The 19,133-nt window shown below is 41.2% G+C and overlaps 1 protein-coding gene across 1 annotated transcript; it reads right to left on the reverse strand.

The window, feature by feature from the left end:
* Window positions 1-12,157: 12,157 nt before the first annotated feature.
* LOC126582562 (PHD finger protein MALE MEIOCYTE DEATH 1) lies at window positions 12,158-16,345 on the reverse strand. Its single transcript, XM_050246700.1, has 3 exons — window positions 15,927-16,345; window positions 13,935-14,178; window positions 12,158-13,855 (listed from the first exon to the last, which is right to left on the reverse strand). Exons 1-3 carry the CDS (start codon window positions 16,219-16,221, stop codon window positions 12,358-12,360), a joined length of 2,037 nt encoding a protein of 678 aa, XP_050102657.1. The 5' UTR covers window positions 16,222-16,345; the 3' UTR covers window positions 12,158-12,357.
* Window positions 16,346-19,133: the final 2,788 nt, after the last annotated feature.

Here is a 19,133-nt window from a genome sequence, read left to right on the forward strand (position 1 = left end):
AGTTCACACATAACTTTTAGGTTATGTGAGACAAGTGTTGTAGTCAGTTGACTCTGACATGAAGAAAAAAGTAGGCATTGATGTTCCGTAGGGATTAAACTATATACACACACGCTTTCGGAACAAGAGTCATTCCGATGCAGCCACACTTAACAACATAAAACAAAAATTTAGCATCCATGGCTTGTTTAAGACCAATTTAAGGTAATATAATATGTGAGCTTTGAACATTGTTCACAAGGAATGCGACCACATGTAGATCCTTATGAGATAGTCCATAAGTGTTTTTAAGATGGTTGATCAAGTGTTCGTTTTGAAAACAAGATCGTTTTCTATGAGGAATGAAATCAAGCATGAAAAGTTGTAATTAAATTATGCATTTAGAGTCAAATTTTGGAAAGAAATCTACATAATAGATGACATAATTGTGCAGACAGTCCGAGTGAACAGACTGTGGTCACAAAATGAAGGAATATTAGAAAGCATGATGTCAAACCTCAATTTATTCAGTTTCAATTGAGTAAGTAAGATTTTTCCAAACAAGCTTTAGTCATGCCAAATCATGGCCAACCGAATGATAGATGACGTCAATGTGCAGACAATCTGAGTGAACAGACTGTAGTCACAAAAAGGAGGAAAGATTAAAAAGCAAAGTGTCAGACCTCAATTTATTCCAGCTGGGCCAAATCATGGCCAGCTGAAATGGGGTATGGGAGATGACGTCAATGTGCAGACAATCTAACTGAACGGACTATTGTCACAAAAAGGAAGGATGATTAAAAAGCATAGTGTCGTACCTCAATTTATTCAGCTTCAACTGGATAAGTCAGATTTCTCCAAACAATCTTCAACCAGGCCAAATCATGGCTAGCCGAAATGGGATGATAGATGATGTCAATATGCAGACAATCTGAGTGAACAAACTGTGGTCACTGTTTGGATTAAAACTTGACTTTTGGGCTCAAGAAAGGAGTTGACCCAAAAGGGGGCCCGGAAGGAAAGTCAGCCGAGGCCCGGCTAAAACCTAGAAAAGCAGAAAGGGCCTTTTCTGACTTAGTGCAGCTCATGAAGACCACTTGCTTACCTACCCAAGGGCCAAGTGGTATAGACTGACCAGCTACACAGCCCATAAAGTACTTTATGGTGGCATTACATGTAAAATAGCTGATGAGTCATCACCCTCAAACCGCATTCGGGCAAGGCTGCTGCTACAGAAGGCCAAGCCGAGTTGTCTATATAAGAAGAAAGAGAAACCAGGAATAAGGACACTCAATCAAACAAACAAATGCAAGCACAAACTCTGCTCAAAGCCAGATTTGCCTTCAAAACAAAGCTGTAGTCAGCCTTCATCCCTCTCGGGACAAGCCTTCATCCCTCGCGGGATAACCCTCCCTTCAAACCTTTGTAATAGCTCTGCTACCCTGTTCCACCTTGTTGTAGTATCGATTCATCTTTTGTAATCTCTCTCTCTATCCCTCTAAGCTTTCAGACCCTTGACAAAACTACAAAGATAGGAACCTACAAGACGAGCAGCCTTACCTGATAAGGTTTAACCTTGCTCGACCTTCTTTGCTTTGTTTTTGTCTTTTCATTCATTAAGCCTAAGAATATGTTGTATACTTCCAGTTATATGTAAGTTATTTCTAGCAATATGACTATTAAAAGGCTTTCTCAGTACTTGAATCCGATTTGAATATATCTTCAGTGTTCAAACCAGATCTAAGTCCTAAGCCTTCGGGCATGTAAATCTGATCAGTTAAAAGTCCTTGGCCTCAAGGCATAAAAAAGAACCTTATGTGGACTTAACCCATCCACGACAGTCCTTGATAAACAAGAAGTCTGAAGTTACTTGGGGCGCAAGTAATCGACCTACCCTCTAGTTTTATTTCTATTATATTATGATTACCATAGAATGCTTGAGCATGGAATGGATTCTGATGGAAAGCCTCAAGGCCTACACCTAAGGCCCCATAAAGGCATCCATTTGGATTCATTCCGTTCTGCGATCTAGAGAGTTTGAGTATAAGAACGAACTCTGATGTGAAGCCTCAAGGCCTACACCTAAGGCCCCACAAAGGCACCTATTTGGGTTCATTCTACTTCTTGGACTCGGGTAATCAGAAGTATAATAGTTAGAAAACTCCTGCAATCACGAGAACAAATATGATGTGTTCGAGCACTGGTTTAGTTATTGATGGAAAGCCTCAAGGCCTACACCTAAGGCCCCACAAAGGCACCTGTTATAACTAACACGGTTTCTCGGATATATACATATATACAACTAAAACTCGACATCCATTTTACATCTGCCATGCTGAATATGGCAGTGGCACGCCTGAGCACCTAAAAGTTAACCTTGATTGTGAGCCTCAAGGCCTACACCTAAGGCCCCACAAAGGCACCTCTCAAAGTTAACTCTGTCCTTCTCTTTCAGCCTTGCCCGACGAGCCTTGCCCAAAGAGTCTTGCCCGACAAGACTTGCCCGACGAGACTTGCCCGACAAAGCCCGACAGTGAAGCAGAAGCCCGACAGCAGCCCTCAACCGGCACCAACCTCCAGGGGAGCTGTGTGCTCATCGGCCAGGAAACATCCCCGACGGAAATTCCTGACGCGAACATAGTTTTGGCACGCCCGGTGGGATTTCTACATTTGATCAGAAGATATATGTCAAAATGCCAAAAGATTTGCAAACCACGTTACTACAAATGTTGCAAAGATTGGAGAAAGCTTCCACAAGCTCCAGAAATGATACAGGCTTGGTTCCTCTCGAAGGAAAAAGACGTAGAGCCAGCCAGCCAGAAGAGTTGGTGATGGCCAAACCTGCAGTTCCCTTCACCGAAGCCCCTGTAAATATGATCAATATGACATGGGCTGAGAAGGGAAAAGAAAGAATTACAAGGGAACCAGAAGATGAGAGATTGGCTGAAAAACCTACAGGATGGGTGATTAAATCACCCGAATATCCAAAAGCAGCCATAATCAAGGGGATGGTTATGTGTAGTAAGTGCCAATGCGAGTGTGAGCTCGAAATTCCCCCGGCTGGAATCTTCATTGATCATGAACTGATCAGGAGAAAGGAAGAAGACGTTAGAAGAGAAGCCCGCAAAAAGATTAAGCAGGCAACAAAAAAGGACACTTCCCGAATCGTTTTTCAACAACTAGGAGGTGATTCCCAACCCAAAGCTTTGTCAGAAGTATTTCGAAACCATGAAGTTTCTGAAAAAGCAGAAGATATGGAGGCCAAAATACGAAGGGGTGCAGATCATCCTCAATGTGGCCAGATGGGGAGGGAAATCAAGAGGATTGATGGCATGACCAATCCTGTTAGAAAAGGACATCCTGCCCACCTCGGGCGAAAATGGTACGTAGTCGGGAAGAACGGACAGCCTACCAAACCAATGGGAGCCTCCATGGTCAGGAGGGTTCAAAGGCAGCACAAAGCCTACATGAATTCCCTGAAGACCCCCACAACATCCGAAGCCTCTAAAAATCATAAGTTGGAGAAAACAGCATCTGAGGGAAGTAGTCAGCTCCATTGGAGAAGTAAGAAAGAGGTGGAAAAAGGCCAACAGCAAGACAGAAGGTGAGGGGGATCACGTGCCGCAGAGCCAACACCCTGGAAAGTATAGGATCTTGAGGAGAGCTCAAGAAGATCTAATCATGGTGCCAACCCCTGGGTGGAAGCCAGAGCCTATTTGCGTCGGAACCATTTCATCTGAAATGAGACTACCTTCTCTGCCATTGGTGGATCTTTTTGGTGAAGTTCCAAAACAAACACTGTATGCGGACATGAATCAACAGCAACAGGAGGGGGCACCAAAACCATTACTTCCAGCTGATGCGATGACCTAGTTGGATGAATTTATGGACCAGATTTGGGGCAATAAAGAAGATCCGCCCGAGCCTAGTAATTTCCATATCAACATGACATATGTGTTGTCCGCCACGTTTGGTGCCAGACCTGATCAACCCGCTACTATGGAGGGTGATTACTTGACAACTGAGCCAATGATGGCACATGTCAATGTAGAGGTAGTTGAAAAAGAAAACTCGGGCAAGGCTGAATCTTCAGAAGCATCCAAAGGTGGTCCTCTAAGGATTTACACAAACGAAATGGTGTTTAACCGCCCGAACAGCTCGTTGGCCAATCATCTGAAACCCATATATGTTACAGCTCTCTTAGAAGGTATGCCCTTCAAAAGAATTCTAATTGATGGAGGAGCAGCTGTTAATGTGTTACCAGCTAAGCAGATGAAGAAAATGGGAAAAGGCACGGAGGATCTTATTCCCACAGACCTCACGGTCTCTAGCTTCTCAGGCGCTATCACCAAGACTCATGGGATATTGCCTCTAGAAGTGGATTTGGGATCTAAACAGATAATGCTGGCATTCTTTGTGGTGGACTGCACTTCCACTTATGGGGCCTTACTCGGAAGAGATTGGATCCACCAAAGTTTGGCTATACCCTTTACTCTTCATCAACAAGTGGCTGTTTATCATGAAGCGGGCTTAGAATGACCAGGCTTTTGGGAGATGGTAGAGGGCGAATCACGGCCATTTCTCCCCACAGCCAATGTTGCGGAAGCAAGTTTCTACAACCCCAATGTAGGAATCTTGAAGTGTTCAGGAGCTGACGAGAACGGCCGCCTTACCAAGGTGACGGCCCAAAAGCTTTTGGAACAAGGAATGCTCCTTACTAGAGAGGAGTGGGATAGACCTTGTATCCTCCCAAATCCCCTACACCATCAATGACTGAACAAAAGAAGAGAGATCAGGTAATGGCAGTCAGATCCCTGATTAAAAGACTGTTAGTGTATGGGAAAGGAAGAAGGCAAGAAAGGGAGCTCTTGGACAGGGAAGAGCAGGAATGGCAGGTGGGAACTTCAACCAGCCAGCATGAAAGCAAGGAGGAATCTTGCAGAGAAGAACTGGATAGGGCCATTCAAATGGCCGAGTGCATATATGATCTAGACAGGCCAGACGACTTGCCCGAGAGCCCGGAGCTGGTCGAATTTTTGTGTACAGACCCAAATAAGCTACCACCAAAAGTCCAGGATCCTCTGGAAGTTATTAATTTAGGAACAGAGGAGGATCCGAGACCAATACAGATCAGTGGGTTATTGGGGGTTGATGATCGGGCAAGGATTATTTATCTTTTGCAAGAATTCAAAGACTGTTTTGCTTGGCATTATACCGAGATGCCAGGGTTAGATCCAACCTTGGTGGAACATAGAATGCTCATCAAAGAGGGATATAAACCTGTCAATCAAGCACCACGGAGGATGTCAAAGAAGATAGAAGAAAAGGTCAAAGAAGAGATTGAAAGGCTAGTGAAAGCTGGCTTTATCAGACTAGCCAAATATGTGGAGTGGTTGGCCAACATTGTACCCGTTTTAAAAGCTGTAACAAAAGCGGTACGATGTTGTGTGGATTACAGAAATATTAATGGCGCTACACCAAAGGATGAGTATCCCATGCCCATGGCCGATTTATCCATAGATGCAGTAGCAAAACATAAAGTCCTATCTTTTATGGATAGGAATGCCGGGTATAATCAGATAAAGATGGCTCCAGAAGATATACATAAAACAGCTTTTAGGTGTCCCGGTCATGTGGGGGCATATGAATATCTGGTCATGCCATTCGGGCTCAAGAACGCTGGTGCAACTTACCAGAGGGCAATGAATGCCATCTTTCATGATCTAATTGGCCAGAGCATGGAGGTATACATCGATGACATAGTGGTGAAGTCCAAGACAGAATAACAGCATCTGGAAGATCTCAGACAAACATTAGCAAGGATGAGGATCCACAAATTAAAGATGAATCCAAAGAAGTGCGCGTTTGGAGTAAGAGCGGGCAACTTCTTGGGATTCCTGGTGCATCAAAGAGGTGTAGAAGTGGACAAGAACAAATCTCGGGCAATAATGGAATCACCTTCACCCACCAACAAGGTGTACCTCCAGATGCTACTGGGCAAAATCAACTTCTTAAGAAGATTCATTGCTAATCTAGCAGGTAAGATCCAGTCACTGACTCCTTTACTAAGATTGAAAGATAAAGAGAATTTCGAATGGGGACCACCACACCAACAGGCCTTTGACAGCATCAAGGCCTATTTGACTTCTCCACCAGTGTTGGTGCCACCTCAAAGGGGAAAACCCTTGAAGCTGTATATTTCTGCCTCAGAAAAGTCAATCGGGAGTTTGCTAGCCCAAAATAATGAAGGCGGGAAGGAGCAGGCCGTATACTACCTCAGTAGAATTCTGACCGAGGTAGAGACAAGATATTCTCCAGTGGAGAGATTATGCTTGGCTCTATATTTTACTGCCAGCAAGCTAAGGCATTACATGTTGCTCTGTCACGTACACATCATCGCCAAAACAGATGTGATAAAGTACATGTTGTCAAAACCAATGCTAGCAGGAAGGATTGGGAAATGGATTCTAGCATTATCAGAATTCAGTTTTCAATACATACCCCAAAGGGCAGTCAAAGGTCAAGCAATTGCCGACTTTCTGACCGAGCATCAGGAATCTCCAAGTGAGGTGATCAATATCCCGGGAAGCTTAGAGGTTACTAGCATTTGGATCCCGCCAAGAGAAGATATTTCGGGCAAAGAAGACTGGGTCCAGCAAAAGATAAGAAGAGTAGCTGGTCTCTGGATCACTCCTTGGAAGTTGTATTTCGATGGATCTCACACTCATAAGGCTTCAGGAGCTGGGACAGTAATTGTAAGCCCTCATGGGGTTTATCATTATTACTCATTTCTCCTCAACTACGAAGGAAATACTAATAATCGGGCAGAGTATGAGGCCCTAATAATTGGTCTAGAAATCCTGATGGATTTGAGGGCAGCAGAGGTAGAGGTCTTTGGTGATTCAGAGTTAGTAATAAACCAGCTCAATGGTGAGTTCAAGTGCAGACATATCACTATGGCGGGGTATTACTTGGCAGCTACGCAATTATTGAGTTTTTGGGATTCTGAGATATCAGTCAATCATGTTCCCAGGGGATCCAACTTAGCGGCCAACGAGATGGCACAACTAGCCTCAGGAGTGCCAATACAGGAGAGGAAATATGGGGTAGATGTCGAGATCCAAAGAATAAACCTTCCTTCTATCTTAGAAAGGGGATTCAGTCTGGATATAATGGTTCTAGAAACCGAGATAGAAGATTGGAAGTCACCTATCGTTCATCATTTGAAGAATCCCTCTTCACCTACAAGCAAGAAGAATAGACAGCAAGCCACTAAGTATGTCTTATGGGCGAAGAACCTACTAAGAAAAACTCCAGATGGGTTACTATTGAAATGCTTAGGCCAAGAAGAATCCATGAGAGTAATGGCCGAAGTACATGAAGGAATATGTGGAGCACATCAAGCTGGGACAAAGATGAGATGGTTGCTTAGAAGGTACGGTTATTTCTGGCCCGACATGGAGAAAGATTGCAAGTCTTATGCCCGAGGTTGTGAAGAATGTCAGAGGCACGGACCTCTCCAACATGTGCCTTCAGTACCTTTAAATCCAGTAGTCAGGCCTTGGCTTTTCAGAGGATGGGCGATGGACTTCATCAGGCAAATCTATCCAACTTCTAGTAAATGGCATACCTTCATAATTGTAGCAACGGATTACTTCACCAAGTGGGTGGAAGCATCAGCAGTAAAATCCATAAACTCAGCCACAGTCAATAATTTTATCGAGACCAAGATTCTACACAGATATGGGGTGCCCGAAACCATAGTAACGGATCGTGGGCCATCTTTTATCCCAAAAGAAGTTGAGGAATTTGCAAGCAAGTACAAAATAAAGATGATCCAGTCCAGTCCGTACTATCCTCAATCAAATGGCCAGGCAGAAGCCAGCAACAAGATCCTGGTCAACATTATCAAGATGATGGTGATTGATAGTCCAGAAAAGTGGCATGAGAGGCTGGGGAATACGTTGTGGGCATACAGAACTTCCAAGAGGGCAGGAACTGGGACAACTCCTTATGCTTTAACTTTCGGGCAAGATGCAGTGCTCCCCATGAAGATCAATGTTAGTTCTGTTAGGATTCAAAACCAATTTGGGTTACATAGTGAAGAATACATCGAAGCCATGTGTCAAGGAATTGAAGACTTAGATGCAGCCCGAATTGAGGCTTTGAACCAGATTCAAGAAGGAAAGCGAGCCGTCGCCCGAGCTTATAACAAAAAGGTGAAGATGAAGTCTTTCAAGGAGGGAGACTTAGTATGGAAGACAGTCCTCCCGCTAGGAGCTCAGCTTCGGGGCTTTGGAAAGTGGAGCCCAACATGGGAAGGTCATTTCATTATTCGTCAGGTATTGGATAAAGGAGGATACTACTTGGCGGACCTCGAAGGAAATGGGCAGAAACATCCCATTAATGTTAAATTCTTGAAAAAATATTGTCCTACATTATGGGATGTTAGAGATTGTTACATTGAGGAGGGGGCAAAGTAAAGCAGGCTTCGGGAGTTTCATATGCAGTGTTTGTTCATCAACCATTCAAAGAGGACAGAAAGCCAAAAGCTGAAATAATATTTATTTCATGTCGACAAATTGGTGAAATTAACAAAAGATTCAATTCCTACATATTACATTTGACTCTCTCTGGATATAGTGATGTTTTCAGGTGGTTTCCGATGCCTTCATGAAAAGAGTCCAATCAGGTGATCGGGTTGTGCGGCCAACATGAGCCTGGTAGAGGATCCTCCGACAGGACCGTCACCATATGTGATGGTGAAGCCCGACTTATCACCGCAACAAGCAGGAAGACAAGCCTTCGAGAGGAAACCGCCTGACCAAGGGTGTTGGAGATAGCGGGGTGTTCGACCAAGGGTGTTGGAGATAGCAGTCCTTTGATGAAAGCCCTCTTTCTCATGAAAAGGGAGTTTTAGGAAACCCCACTCAAAGCCTGAGGAACTCATCTCTCAGTTTCTAAATGCTCGAGGAAGATGGAAGAAAAGAGTGAAGAGGATTTAATGGCTTGACAGAAGAAATTCTGAGCCATAATTTATAGAGTCCCCAGAGGATAGTTCAAAGGTCGTGAGGAGAGCAACGGGCACAGGAGTGCCTTCATCCTATCTAGAAAATACAAAGTTCCAAAAGATTGAGATACACGCATGCGGATATTCAATCAATGTTGGCGCTTGGGATTCCAACCTTAACATTAATTGAAGGGGGCACTGTTTGGATTAAAACTTGACTTTTGGGCTCAAGAAAGGAGTTGGCCCAAAAGGGGGCCCGGAAGGAAAGTCAGCCGAGGCCCGGCCGAAACCCAGAAAAGCAGAAAGGGCCTTTTCTGACTTAGTGCAGCTCATGAAGACCACTTGCTTACCTACCCAATGGCCAAGTGGTATAGACTGACCAGCTACACAGCCCATAAAGTACTTTATGGTGGCATTACATGTAAAATAGCTGATGAGTCATCACCCTCAAACCGCATTCGGGCAAGGCTGCTGCTACAGAAGGCCAAGCCGAGTTGTCTATATAAGAAGAAAGAGAAACCAGGAATAAGGACACTTAATCAAACAAACAAATGCAAGCACAAACTCTGCTCAAAGCCAGATTTGCCTTCAAAACAAAGCTGTAGTCAGCCTTCATCCCTCGCGGGATAACCCTCCCTTCAAACCTTTGTAATAGCTCTGCTACCCTGTTCAACCTTGCTGTAGTATCGATTCATCTTTTGTAATCTCTCTCTCTATCCCTCTAAGCTTTCAGACCCTTGACAAAACTACAAAGATAGGAACCTACAAGACGAGCAGCCTTACCTGATAAGGTTTAACCTTGCCCGACCTTCTTTGCTTTGTTTTTGTCTTTTCATTCATTAAGCCTAACAATATGTTGTATACTTCCAGTTATATGCAAGTTATTTCTAGCAATATGACTATTAAAAGGCTTTCTCAGTACTTGAATCCAATTTGAATATATCTTCAGTGTTCAAACCAGATCCAAGTCCTAAGCCCTCGGGCATGTAAATCTGATCAGTTAAAAGTCCTTGGCCTCAAGGCATAAAAAAGAACCTTATGTGGACTTAACCCATCCACGACAGTCCTTGATAAACGAGAAGTCCGAAGTTACTTGGGGCGCAAGTAATCGACCTACCCTCTAGTTTTATTTCTATTATATTATGATTACCATAGAACACTTGAGCATGGAATGGATTCTGATGGAAAGCCTCAAGGCCTACACCTAAGGCCCCACAAAGGCATCCATTTGGATTCATTCCGTTCTGCGATCTAGAGAGTTTGAGTATAAGAACGAACTCTGATGGGAAGCCTCAAGGCCTACACCTAAGGCCCCACAAAGGCACCTATTTGGGTTCATTCTACTTCTTGGACTCGGGTAATCAAAAGTATAATAGTTAGAAAACTTCTGCAATCACGAGAACAAATATGATGTGTTCGAGCACTGGTTTAGTTATTGATAGGAAGCCTCAAGGCCTACACCTAAGGCCCCACAAAGGCACCTGTTATAACTAACACGGTTTCTCGGATATATACATATATACAACTAAAACTCGACATCCATTTTACATCTGCCATGCTGAAGATGGCAGTGGCACGCCTGAGCACCTAAAAGTTAACCTTGATTGTGAGCCTCAAGGCCTACACCTAAGGCCCCACAAAGGCACCTCTCAAAGTTAACTCTGTCCTTCTCTTTCAGCCTTGCCCGACGATCCTTGCCCGAAGAGTCTTGCCCGACGAGACTTGCCCGACAAAGCCCGACGGTGAAGCAGAAGCCCGACAGCAGCCCTCAACCGGCGCCAACCTCCAGGGGAGCTGTGTGCTCGTCGGCCAGGAAACATTCACGACGGAAATTCCTGACGCGAACATAGTTTTGGCACGCCCGGTGGGATTTCTACATTTGATCAGAAGATATATGTCAAAATGCCAGTGAGCAATCGAGGCATTGGTGACAAAAGATGTTGCAGCTGTGTCTTTGCCTGACAATGCTTTTCGTCCCAAAACCTTGTTTTGTAGGTAAACTGTTTTCTTAATGAAAACAGGGAAGTAGTTGAAGTTTCAAGCGGCTCAAGGGATGGAAACTTGATGAGGGAACAAATTTTAAGCAAACAGGAAGTTCAGAATGGAAATCAAAAGCCCAAATGGCTCGATTCATTTGTAAAAATAATCTTTTTCGATAACTGTCCAGATCATAATATACCCAAGAATGAAAGGAACATATACTGTGTTGATTGTAACACAGCAGCCTGCCAGTACTGCATTGCGTTGGGTTATCATTGCTATCACCAAACATTGAAAATTTACCGATACGTCTATCAGGGTGCTGTCGCACTTGATGCCATGAAAAAGCATATTGATTGTTCCCAAATTCAGGTACATTAATTCATTCATGTGTTTTCCTTCTTTACTACATTCTTCAATATGTTTTCCTTCTTACCGAATTCTTTAATGTGTTTTCCTTTTTCATCTGTTTCTTCTTTTTTCGTCGGTTTTTCAGCCATATAGATCCAACAAACAATTGATTTTATCTCAGACTCCACTTCCCCGCTCTAAATCAAAAAATGACTCGGACAAAAATGAAGGGTGCTGTGAGATTTGTAAAAGAAGACTACTCGAACCAGATGTCAATCGATATTGCAGTATTATTTGCAAGGAAATTCTCTGACTGCATTACATTTTATGTTTAAATTTATACTGATTTCATTTTTCTTTCAATTGAATTTGTCTAAAGTTACTGCCTAAAACTTCAGGTCAAAGCATTTTCAACAAAGGCCAGTGCTTCAGTTCCTCCATTTCTTTTCATCCAGCCTTCTAAGCAGCATAAGAGAGTTCCGAAACCTGAAAGAAGTTTATCCAAAAGAAAAGGGAAACCATCCAGAGCCCCCTTTTTCTAAAGCCTTAGGTCAGTTCACTTGCTTGATACTTAAAAACGAAAGTACTCACTCTTTGTAGTCATTTCAGTAATTAAACACTAAATTTTCTGAGTAAAGCCTGCTTCTTGTTTTTCAGGTCTTTCTTCACTCTCTCATATTAAGTCAGGAGGCAAGGTTTCTCAAAGAACTTCAAGCATGCCATCTGAACATCATTCTGCATTTTATCATGTTGCAGCAGTCGCCAGACCATGCAACCGTGTGTGTGTGAGAGAGAGTGTGAGAGAGAGAGAGAGAGAGACAGAGAGAGACAGAGAGATGAGCAAGACTCCGAACATTTCTTTATTAGTTCACTTTATCTGTCTGAAAGACTGAATTTCAGTATGACATTTACAGTTACTATTATCGAAGGAACAAGAATATTCGCCAATCTTTATGCATTGTCATTCCTAGGCTGCTAGCAATCAGCACAAATCATTTGCATTAGTACCCCAACCCCACCCCAATCCCAGTCCTTGTTCAGTGTCTGCAGCAAATGGAAAAAGCATCAGAGCAGTCGAACCTGAGACAGGGTTCAATTCTAGGAGGCACCAGCGAAACACAACAGGCAGAGCACACAAACAGCGGTGGAACAGTGTCAGCATCCTCAATTCCACAGCAGCGTGTATGTTGCCACACTTCGCAGATGTCACATGCCACCATCCTCTCCCCATCATCATCTCTAGCTCCGCACTCACATCTCACCATCCAAGTGTCTGATCCGCCTTCATACCTCAGTGGCGTGTCTAAATCTATCCCGCTTCCTCTCACACCAACTTCTGCTCCCGATTCAGCTACTCCAAAAAGTACTTCCATATCATCCATTTCATCCAAGCCTTCGATTCCCATGACCACAAACCGTTCTGTGATACAATAAGTATCTCTCAGTGCACTCTCAGCTGCTCGCTTTAGCTCTCCAATTGTTGCATGCAATGGCATAACTACTACTTCACCAGGCGGCAGCCCCCTCTTGAATTCGATTTCCTTATCAGTCGAGCTGGGCAAGAGTTGGCAAAAGAATGTCAACCACTGCTCTTCATCATCCCTAAATGGACATTCCTTCACGAAGTGCTTGGCGTCCAATACTGCTCGAGTAGCCAAATCCACTAGCTCTGATTCTGGGTATCCCAAAAGCACGTGCTCATATAGATAAAGCACATCATTGTATACATCAACTCCAGGAAATAGAGTTGCTGATTGAAAAGACTGAGCAACTATCTCTTTCCCAGGTTCCGAGACCTTAACCCCATCTGCAAGATCATGAACTGTATACTCCAAAATCCGAGTTGTTGGGTTCACTGCACGACACACAATGTGATTCCCAACTATCACATTATTCATTGATTTCAGCACATAATCCAAAAGGCCAGTATCTCCAATATGTAAGCGAGCTGCATCTCGCACATCTTGCCGGGTCATCCCACCATGACCACTCTCTTTCTTTTCTTGCAATGTATTCACAATCACATCCGCTGCAAACTCTAGCCTTCTTGTAGGCCATCTGCTATCCATGTGAGCAAGAATAGTACTGAACTTCCTGCACTTTGCAGACTTTTCCTTCATTGAGGGCTTGACCTGGAGAGTCGCTTTTGTTGCAGATTTTACAATGAAAGATGAAACTTCAGCAGGACCCATTAATGACTTCTTCTGTCCAGGAACACTGGACTTGACAGTTAGCATAAACCGGAGAAGATCTTTAATTGTGACCAATTTTGTTTCACTCAAATTTCTGTAGTAGCGGATTATCTGTTTCAGTTCTTCGCACCCGTCCATGTCAATAAAATCTTGAAGGATCCTTTCAAGTGCTAAAGAGCTGAGAATCTCTATTGCTCGTTCATATTTGTGTGCTGTCACACCGAAACTGCCATGGCAGAATCGGTAACCCCATCTACCAAACCAAGAATGTCCATAAGCAACACCATGAAGAAGGCGTAGATCCATTGAACGTTTCTTAGAGGCATCCTCAACGGAGATTTTCCTGGCAAAGGGAAGAAAATATCAAAACCAAGTCACTGATTTCAATAATGTAATTTCAAAATCAAGAAATGTGGGGTTACCTGGTTCGAAGATTAGTGCAAATTCTGTCCCAAAGATCCATGATCTCTCTGCCATAGAGATGCTTAGAACCCCCTTCGAGTCCATTGATGCAGACCAAGTGAGCAAACCCATTACAGTGGATTAAGCCATGCAAGAGGTGAGTAGGAAGATCGAGGATACCATTATCCAGAGGCTTATGCCACTCATCGTCCACCGGGATTATCATATGGTACTTTCTCTTCGATACAAATTGATTGCTCCAACCTAAACAAACACAACATGTCATGATTTCTTGTTTAAGGAAAAGCCAGCCTAGTAGCCATTTCTGTGGAAATTGTAGTACATTATATTGGAGTTATACTAACGGTAAAAATCCTCTACTCAGTTAAAGAAATCAAACGACAGAATTAGGGAAGAGTTACAAATTTTCTATGGTTCCATTCCAAAAAGGAAGAGTTACAAATTTTCTGAATTCTGCATTCCAACAATTTAATCCAGCAGCTCGCTATGCTATGTTCAACCAACATCCAATTTTGCAACCAAAATTTTTAACCAACATCCAATTCCAAAATCCAACACCAAAGTAGCAGAAACCCCACTCGAAAATTGAGGAACGCAGCTAAAGATAAGTAGCACGTTGGTCATTTAGTTACTAGTACATTCGTTTGATTTATATTAACCGTAACAATATTCTACTTGTCTGAGAAATCCATAACCAATTTCCTAACTTTGGTTCCTTTCCAAGATGGAAGGAGTTTCAAATTTTCCAGATTATGCATTCTGCAGAATCCAATAACTACATCCAGCAACCAACATAAAAATTTTCAACAAATATCCAAATCGAACACCAAAGTAGTAGAAACCCCAATTGAAAAACCGAGGAACAAAGCTAAATTGTTGTCTTCATGATTTCTCGTTTAAGAACAGCCGGCCAAGCAGCAAGTTGTTCGTTTAGTTACTAGTACATTTAATTTAATTGTAATAATACTCTATGTGGATAAAGAAATCAATGTCATTGAATTCGTTTCTAAGAAAGGGAACTGCAACTCAATTACCATAACGGAACGATAGAATTAAGAATTATTATAGGGTGGGAAACCAATTGTCTAACTTAGGTTACTTTCCAAGAAGGAAAGTGTGTAGACATTTTCCAGGTTCTGCATTCCGCAGATTCCAACTACATCTAGCAACAACATCAAGTTTTTCAACCAAAAACTTCAACCAACATCCAATTCCAAAATCCAACAGCAAAGTAGCAAAAACCCCACTCGGAAAACCAAGGAACAAAGCTAAAGATAGTAGTAAGTTCATTTAGTTACTAATACGCTCAATTTGACTTACATTAACCACGACAATCCCCTACTTGGATAAGAAATCTATAAGTCACGGCATTGGTTTCTAGGAAAAATGTAACTCAATTAACATGGTGGAATGACAGAATTAGGAATTGTTTCTAGGGTATATAGGGAGACAAATTTTCTAACTTATCTTCCTTTCCAAGAAGGAAGAAGTTAGAAATGGTCCAGGTTCTGCATTCACCATCAAAGTAGAATCCAACAACTACGTCCAGCAACCAGCATCAAATTTTTCAACCAAACTTTTCAACATCAAAGTAGCAGAACCCCAATTGGAAAACCGGGGAACAAAGCTAAAGATAAGCAATTCTTAAAACAAATTTGACCAATTTATAGCCCTAAGAGAAAGAACTCAAGAAACCCAATCGAGAAATCAAAGAAACGATCACATTACAGTACACAAATTGGAGTTCTATAGTATACCCCACTTGAAGAAAGAAAAACCCAATTCAGAAATCAAAGAAAAAATCACAATTCAACAGAGAAAGTCGAGTTCTTTAGCCAAACCTACTTGAAAGAAACAATGAATTGAAGAAATATAAGCAAATCTTGGAACACCAACGACCAATTCCTGACCCTAAACAGAAGTTTGCAGAAACCCAATTCAGAAATCAAAGAAACGATCAAATTATACGAAAAAGAAATTGGGGTTTTAACCTGTGCATCGGCATTGGTCACAGAAGGGTTCTTCAGAGGTCTTGACGTCCTCTTCAATGGTGTAAAGAGGGACAACCAAGCTTCTATTGTCGTGCACAAGAAGAGTGCACCAAATCGGCATTCCCCGCACAGTGTAATCTTCACGCTGGGCACATTCTTGAAGGAAGAATCGAATGTTATCGCGAAACGGACCAATGAGACTGATCGGGCAACCGGGATCGCAGAATGATTGCAACCCGAAAATCTTTGGCCTTCGCTTCTTCTTCTTGCAAGCTTCAAGGATTGGGATTGACATGGTGATCACTTCACGTTTCAAGCTTCCAGCTTTAGCTCTCCCTTTCTCTCTCTCTCTCTCCTTCTCTCTCCTCCAAGATTCTGCGTTCTTGAAAAATCAATAACGACCTGAAGAAGTCTGTTATAGAGGGGACGTTTGTCTGTTACAACTTTCAGGCCCTGCCGTTTGAGCTCTCGGGTAAACAATTTTCCCGCTCGAAATGGAGAGTGAGCAGATTTACAATAATGCTCCTCCTACTGAGAAATAATTACAAGTTTTACCAGCCCGTTCTTTCCCTTGATGCCTGCGTGAGGTGATTAGACCTGGCAGTTTCTGATACGACACGAAATAATGGGTTTCGGGTCAACATGATAATTTATTGGGTTATTATCGGGTGATCCGTTAAGAACCCGTTCTTAACGGGTATACACGTGGGTAACCTGTTTCGACCCGTTAAGAAAAAAAATTATTTTGATAAGTTTAAAGTTTAATTACTAAAAGATTTATTATAAAATATAATAGCCATATTAATATATACAATATATTCTATATTAAATATATAGTTTTGTATTATTATTCTATATCATTATTTATTTTTATTATGAGAGTTTCATATTATCATTACTAGGATAAATTTTACTTAACATGTTGTTGTCCAAAATTAAAATAAACTAATATAGTATTTGTATAGGCAATAACTAAGAAGACATACATACAAGTATGAAAAATGTGAAAGAATATATAAACACTCGTGATTCATCATTATTCCTTCACGAGTAAATAATGGTTACACTTACATTATCGTTTAGATTTTTAAAATCCTCCAAACCTTCATGAATAATGTTTTTTATTTGAGGGAAAATTAATAAAATTAATAATAATTATTGTAGAAGTGTAAAAAATGTAAAAAAAAATATACAATCACTCATAGTGACAAACTTTACAACTTTCATGAAGGGGTCAGCTTCGAAATCCAACACTATAATTCATAAACCTTAAATTTATATTTAACCGTTGATTGTCATTTACGCTTTATTCTTCTTACTGAATTTCATTTATTAAATTTTCTTTTTTGAAAACATGATCATATGGCGGATGTAACAAGATGAACGGTTCATATCTTTGATATCACGCTTTGATATTTACGGTTAACTGAAATATGAGTCGATGTCATATAGTTTGTAGAAACTTTATAAACATCAAGCAATATTTTCACTAACTGTAAAACTCCAAATATAATATCAACTATCCAAACTGTTCATCTTCCTGCATCCTCTAATAGATCAAGTTTTCAAAAAAGAAAATATGAAACTACAAAATTTGATGAGAACAATTAAGCGTAAATGTAAACAACAATCAACGGTTAAATTTTGATCTATGATTTATATGATTATAGTGGCGAATTTTGAAGTTAAGCTCTTCATGAAAGTTGTAAAGCTTGTCATTACAAGCGTTTATATATTTTTTCTATATTTTTTTTACACTTCTACATTAATTAAAAAACTATTAAAGACTTTAGGTAAGTGAAAATATACTTAAAAGAAAAATGTGTTTTATGTTTTGGATGTGACAATATGGTATGTACATACTTTTTTAGTATTATGTTTTTCATTTGATTATTTATTGGTTTAAAATACACTTTCCTTAACGGGTAACAGGTCGGGTCATATTACCTGTTAATATTATCGGGTCGATTTCGGATCGGGTCATTTTACCTATTTATTTTAACGGGTGTTACACGACACGACCCGTTAAGATATCAGGTATGACACGAAAACAACAAGAACACAGAAAGCACGACACGAATGCCAAGTCTAGAGGTGATCATCTGATATGGGTATTTTAGTCATTTAAGTATTCTAGACATCATCCACATGAGGGTATCGAGTATGAACAGATTCTTTTTGGGCACTCACTTTGGGAAATACCCATGTTTTTAAGTTGTCACTTAATACTACGGTTTAATAACATTCTTCTTCATTTATGACGAGATGTCTGAAGTTTAAATATAAAAAAATGATGAGTATGCAAGCCTCTAGATGCACCAAAATGTTAGTTCATTACAAATTCATTGTTTGAATTTCGTTTTATTAAACTGTTGATATTTTTATCTTGTATAGTGTTCTTTATTTTGTTTTCAATAAAATTGTTCGCTCTGATTGTTGTTCCACCAACATTCATAAAAGACATTAATCGATTTGAAACACAAAGAACTAAACGTACATTTTTTGCAAATCATAGTGACGATTGTGATTAAAATCCCTATTTGGCACCAAAACATTCAATTGGTCTTCACGAAACCACTTGAGCATCATGTTTTTATTTCATGCATAAAGAAGAGTGGATGAAGGATGATGAGCAAAGATGCATAAGAAATGTAAAGGGAAAGGTGCATATAATGAAAACTAAAGTTAAAAATCCAAAAAACTTCGTTGAATTGTTTTCACTTTTGGGAGATTCTGTTTTCGTTCATTCTTTATTTCTTTCCCTCTCTCCCATCACCCTCCTTCATCTCTCATTTCTCATATACTTTTCCCCCATATACTTTTCTCACAGATATCTCAATACAAAATGTAAAAATGAAATAGTTATCAAACGGCCTTCAATCTCTTCGAAGAGCACCTTTTTGCAGATGAATGTGTTGAGAGTTGTCCCACATTGGTGAGAGACGAGGTTTGCTATGTGCTTATATGGTCTTGGGCTACTCCCCATATTGCCAATTGGTTTTATGGTGGAATCCCAATTTCATCATGGTATCAAAGCGGGTTGTCCTCATGTGAAGCCAAACAGCCACACATGCTCCACGTCACCCAGTTGTTGTCCACGTGTAGACTTGAAAATCCGCCACACGTGCGGGGGCGTGTTAAGAGTTATCCCACATCGGTGAGGGACAATGTTTGATATGTGCTTATATGGTCTTGAGCTACTCCCCA

This window comes from Malus sylvestris, chromosome 9, assembly GCF_916048215.2.
Source record: "Malus sylvestris chromosome 9, drMalSylv7.2, whole genome shotgun sequence".
Lineage (NCBI taxonomy): Eukaryota > Viridiplantae > Streptophyta > Magnoliopsida > Rosales > Rosaceae > Malus > Malus sylvestris.

What these genes read in the sequence shown, in the direction of transcription:
- LOC126582562 (XM_050246700.1), bottom strand. Translation starts at nt 16,221, where the DNA reads ATGTCAATCCCAATCCTTGAAGCTTGCAAGAAGAAGAAGCGAAGGCCA. An exon ending in TGACCAATGCCGATGCACAG is followed by an intron (nt 14,179 to 15,926) that starts GTTAAAACCCCA and finishes GTGTTTGTTTAG; the next exon opens with GTTGGAGCAATCAATTTGTA. An exon ending in TGCACTAATCTTCGAACCAG is followed by an intron (nt 13,856 to 13,934) that starts GTAACCCCACAT and finishes TCCCTTTGCCAG; the next exon opens with GAAAATCTCCGTTGAGGATG.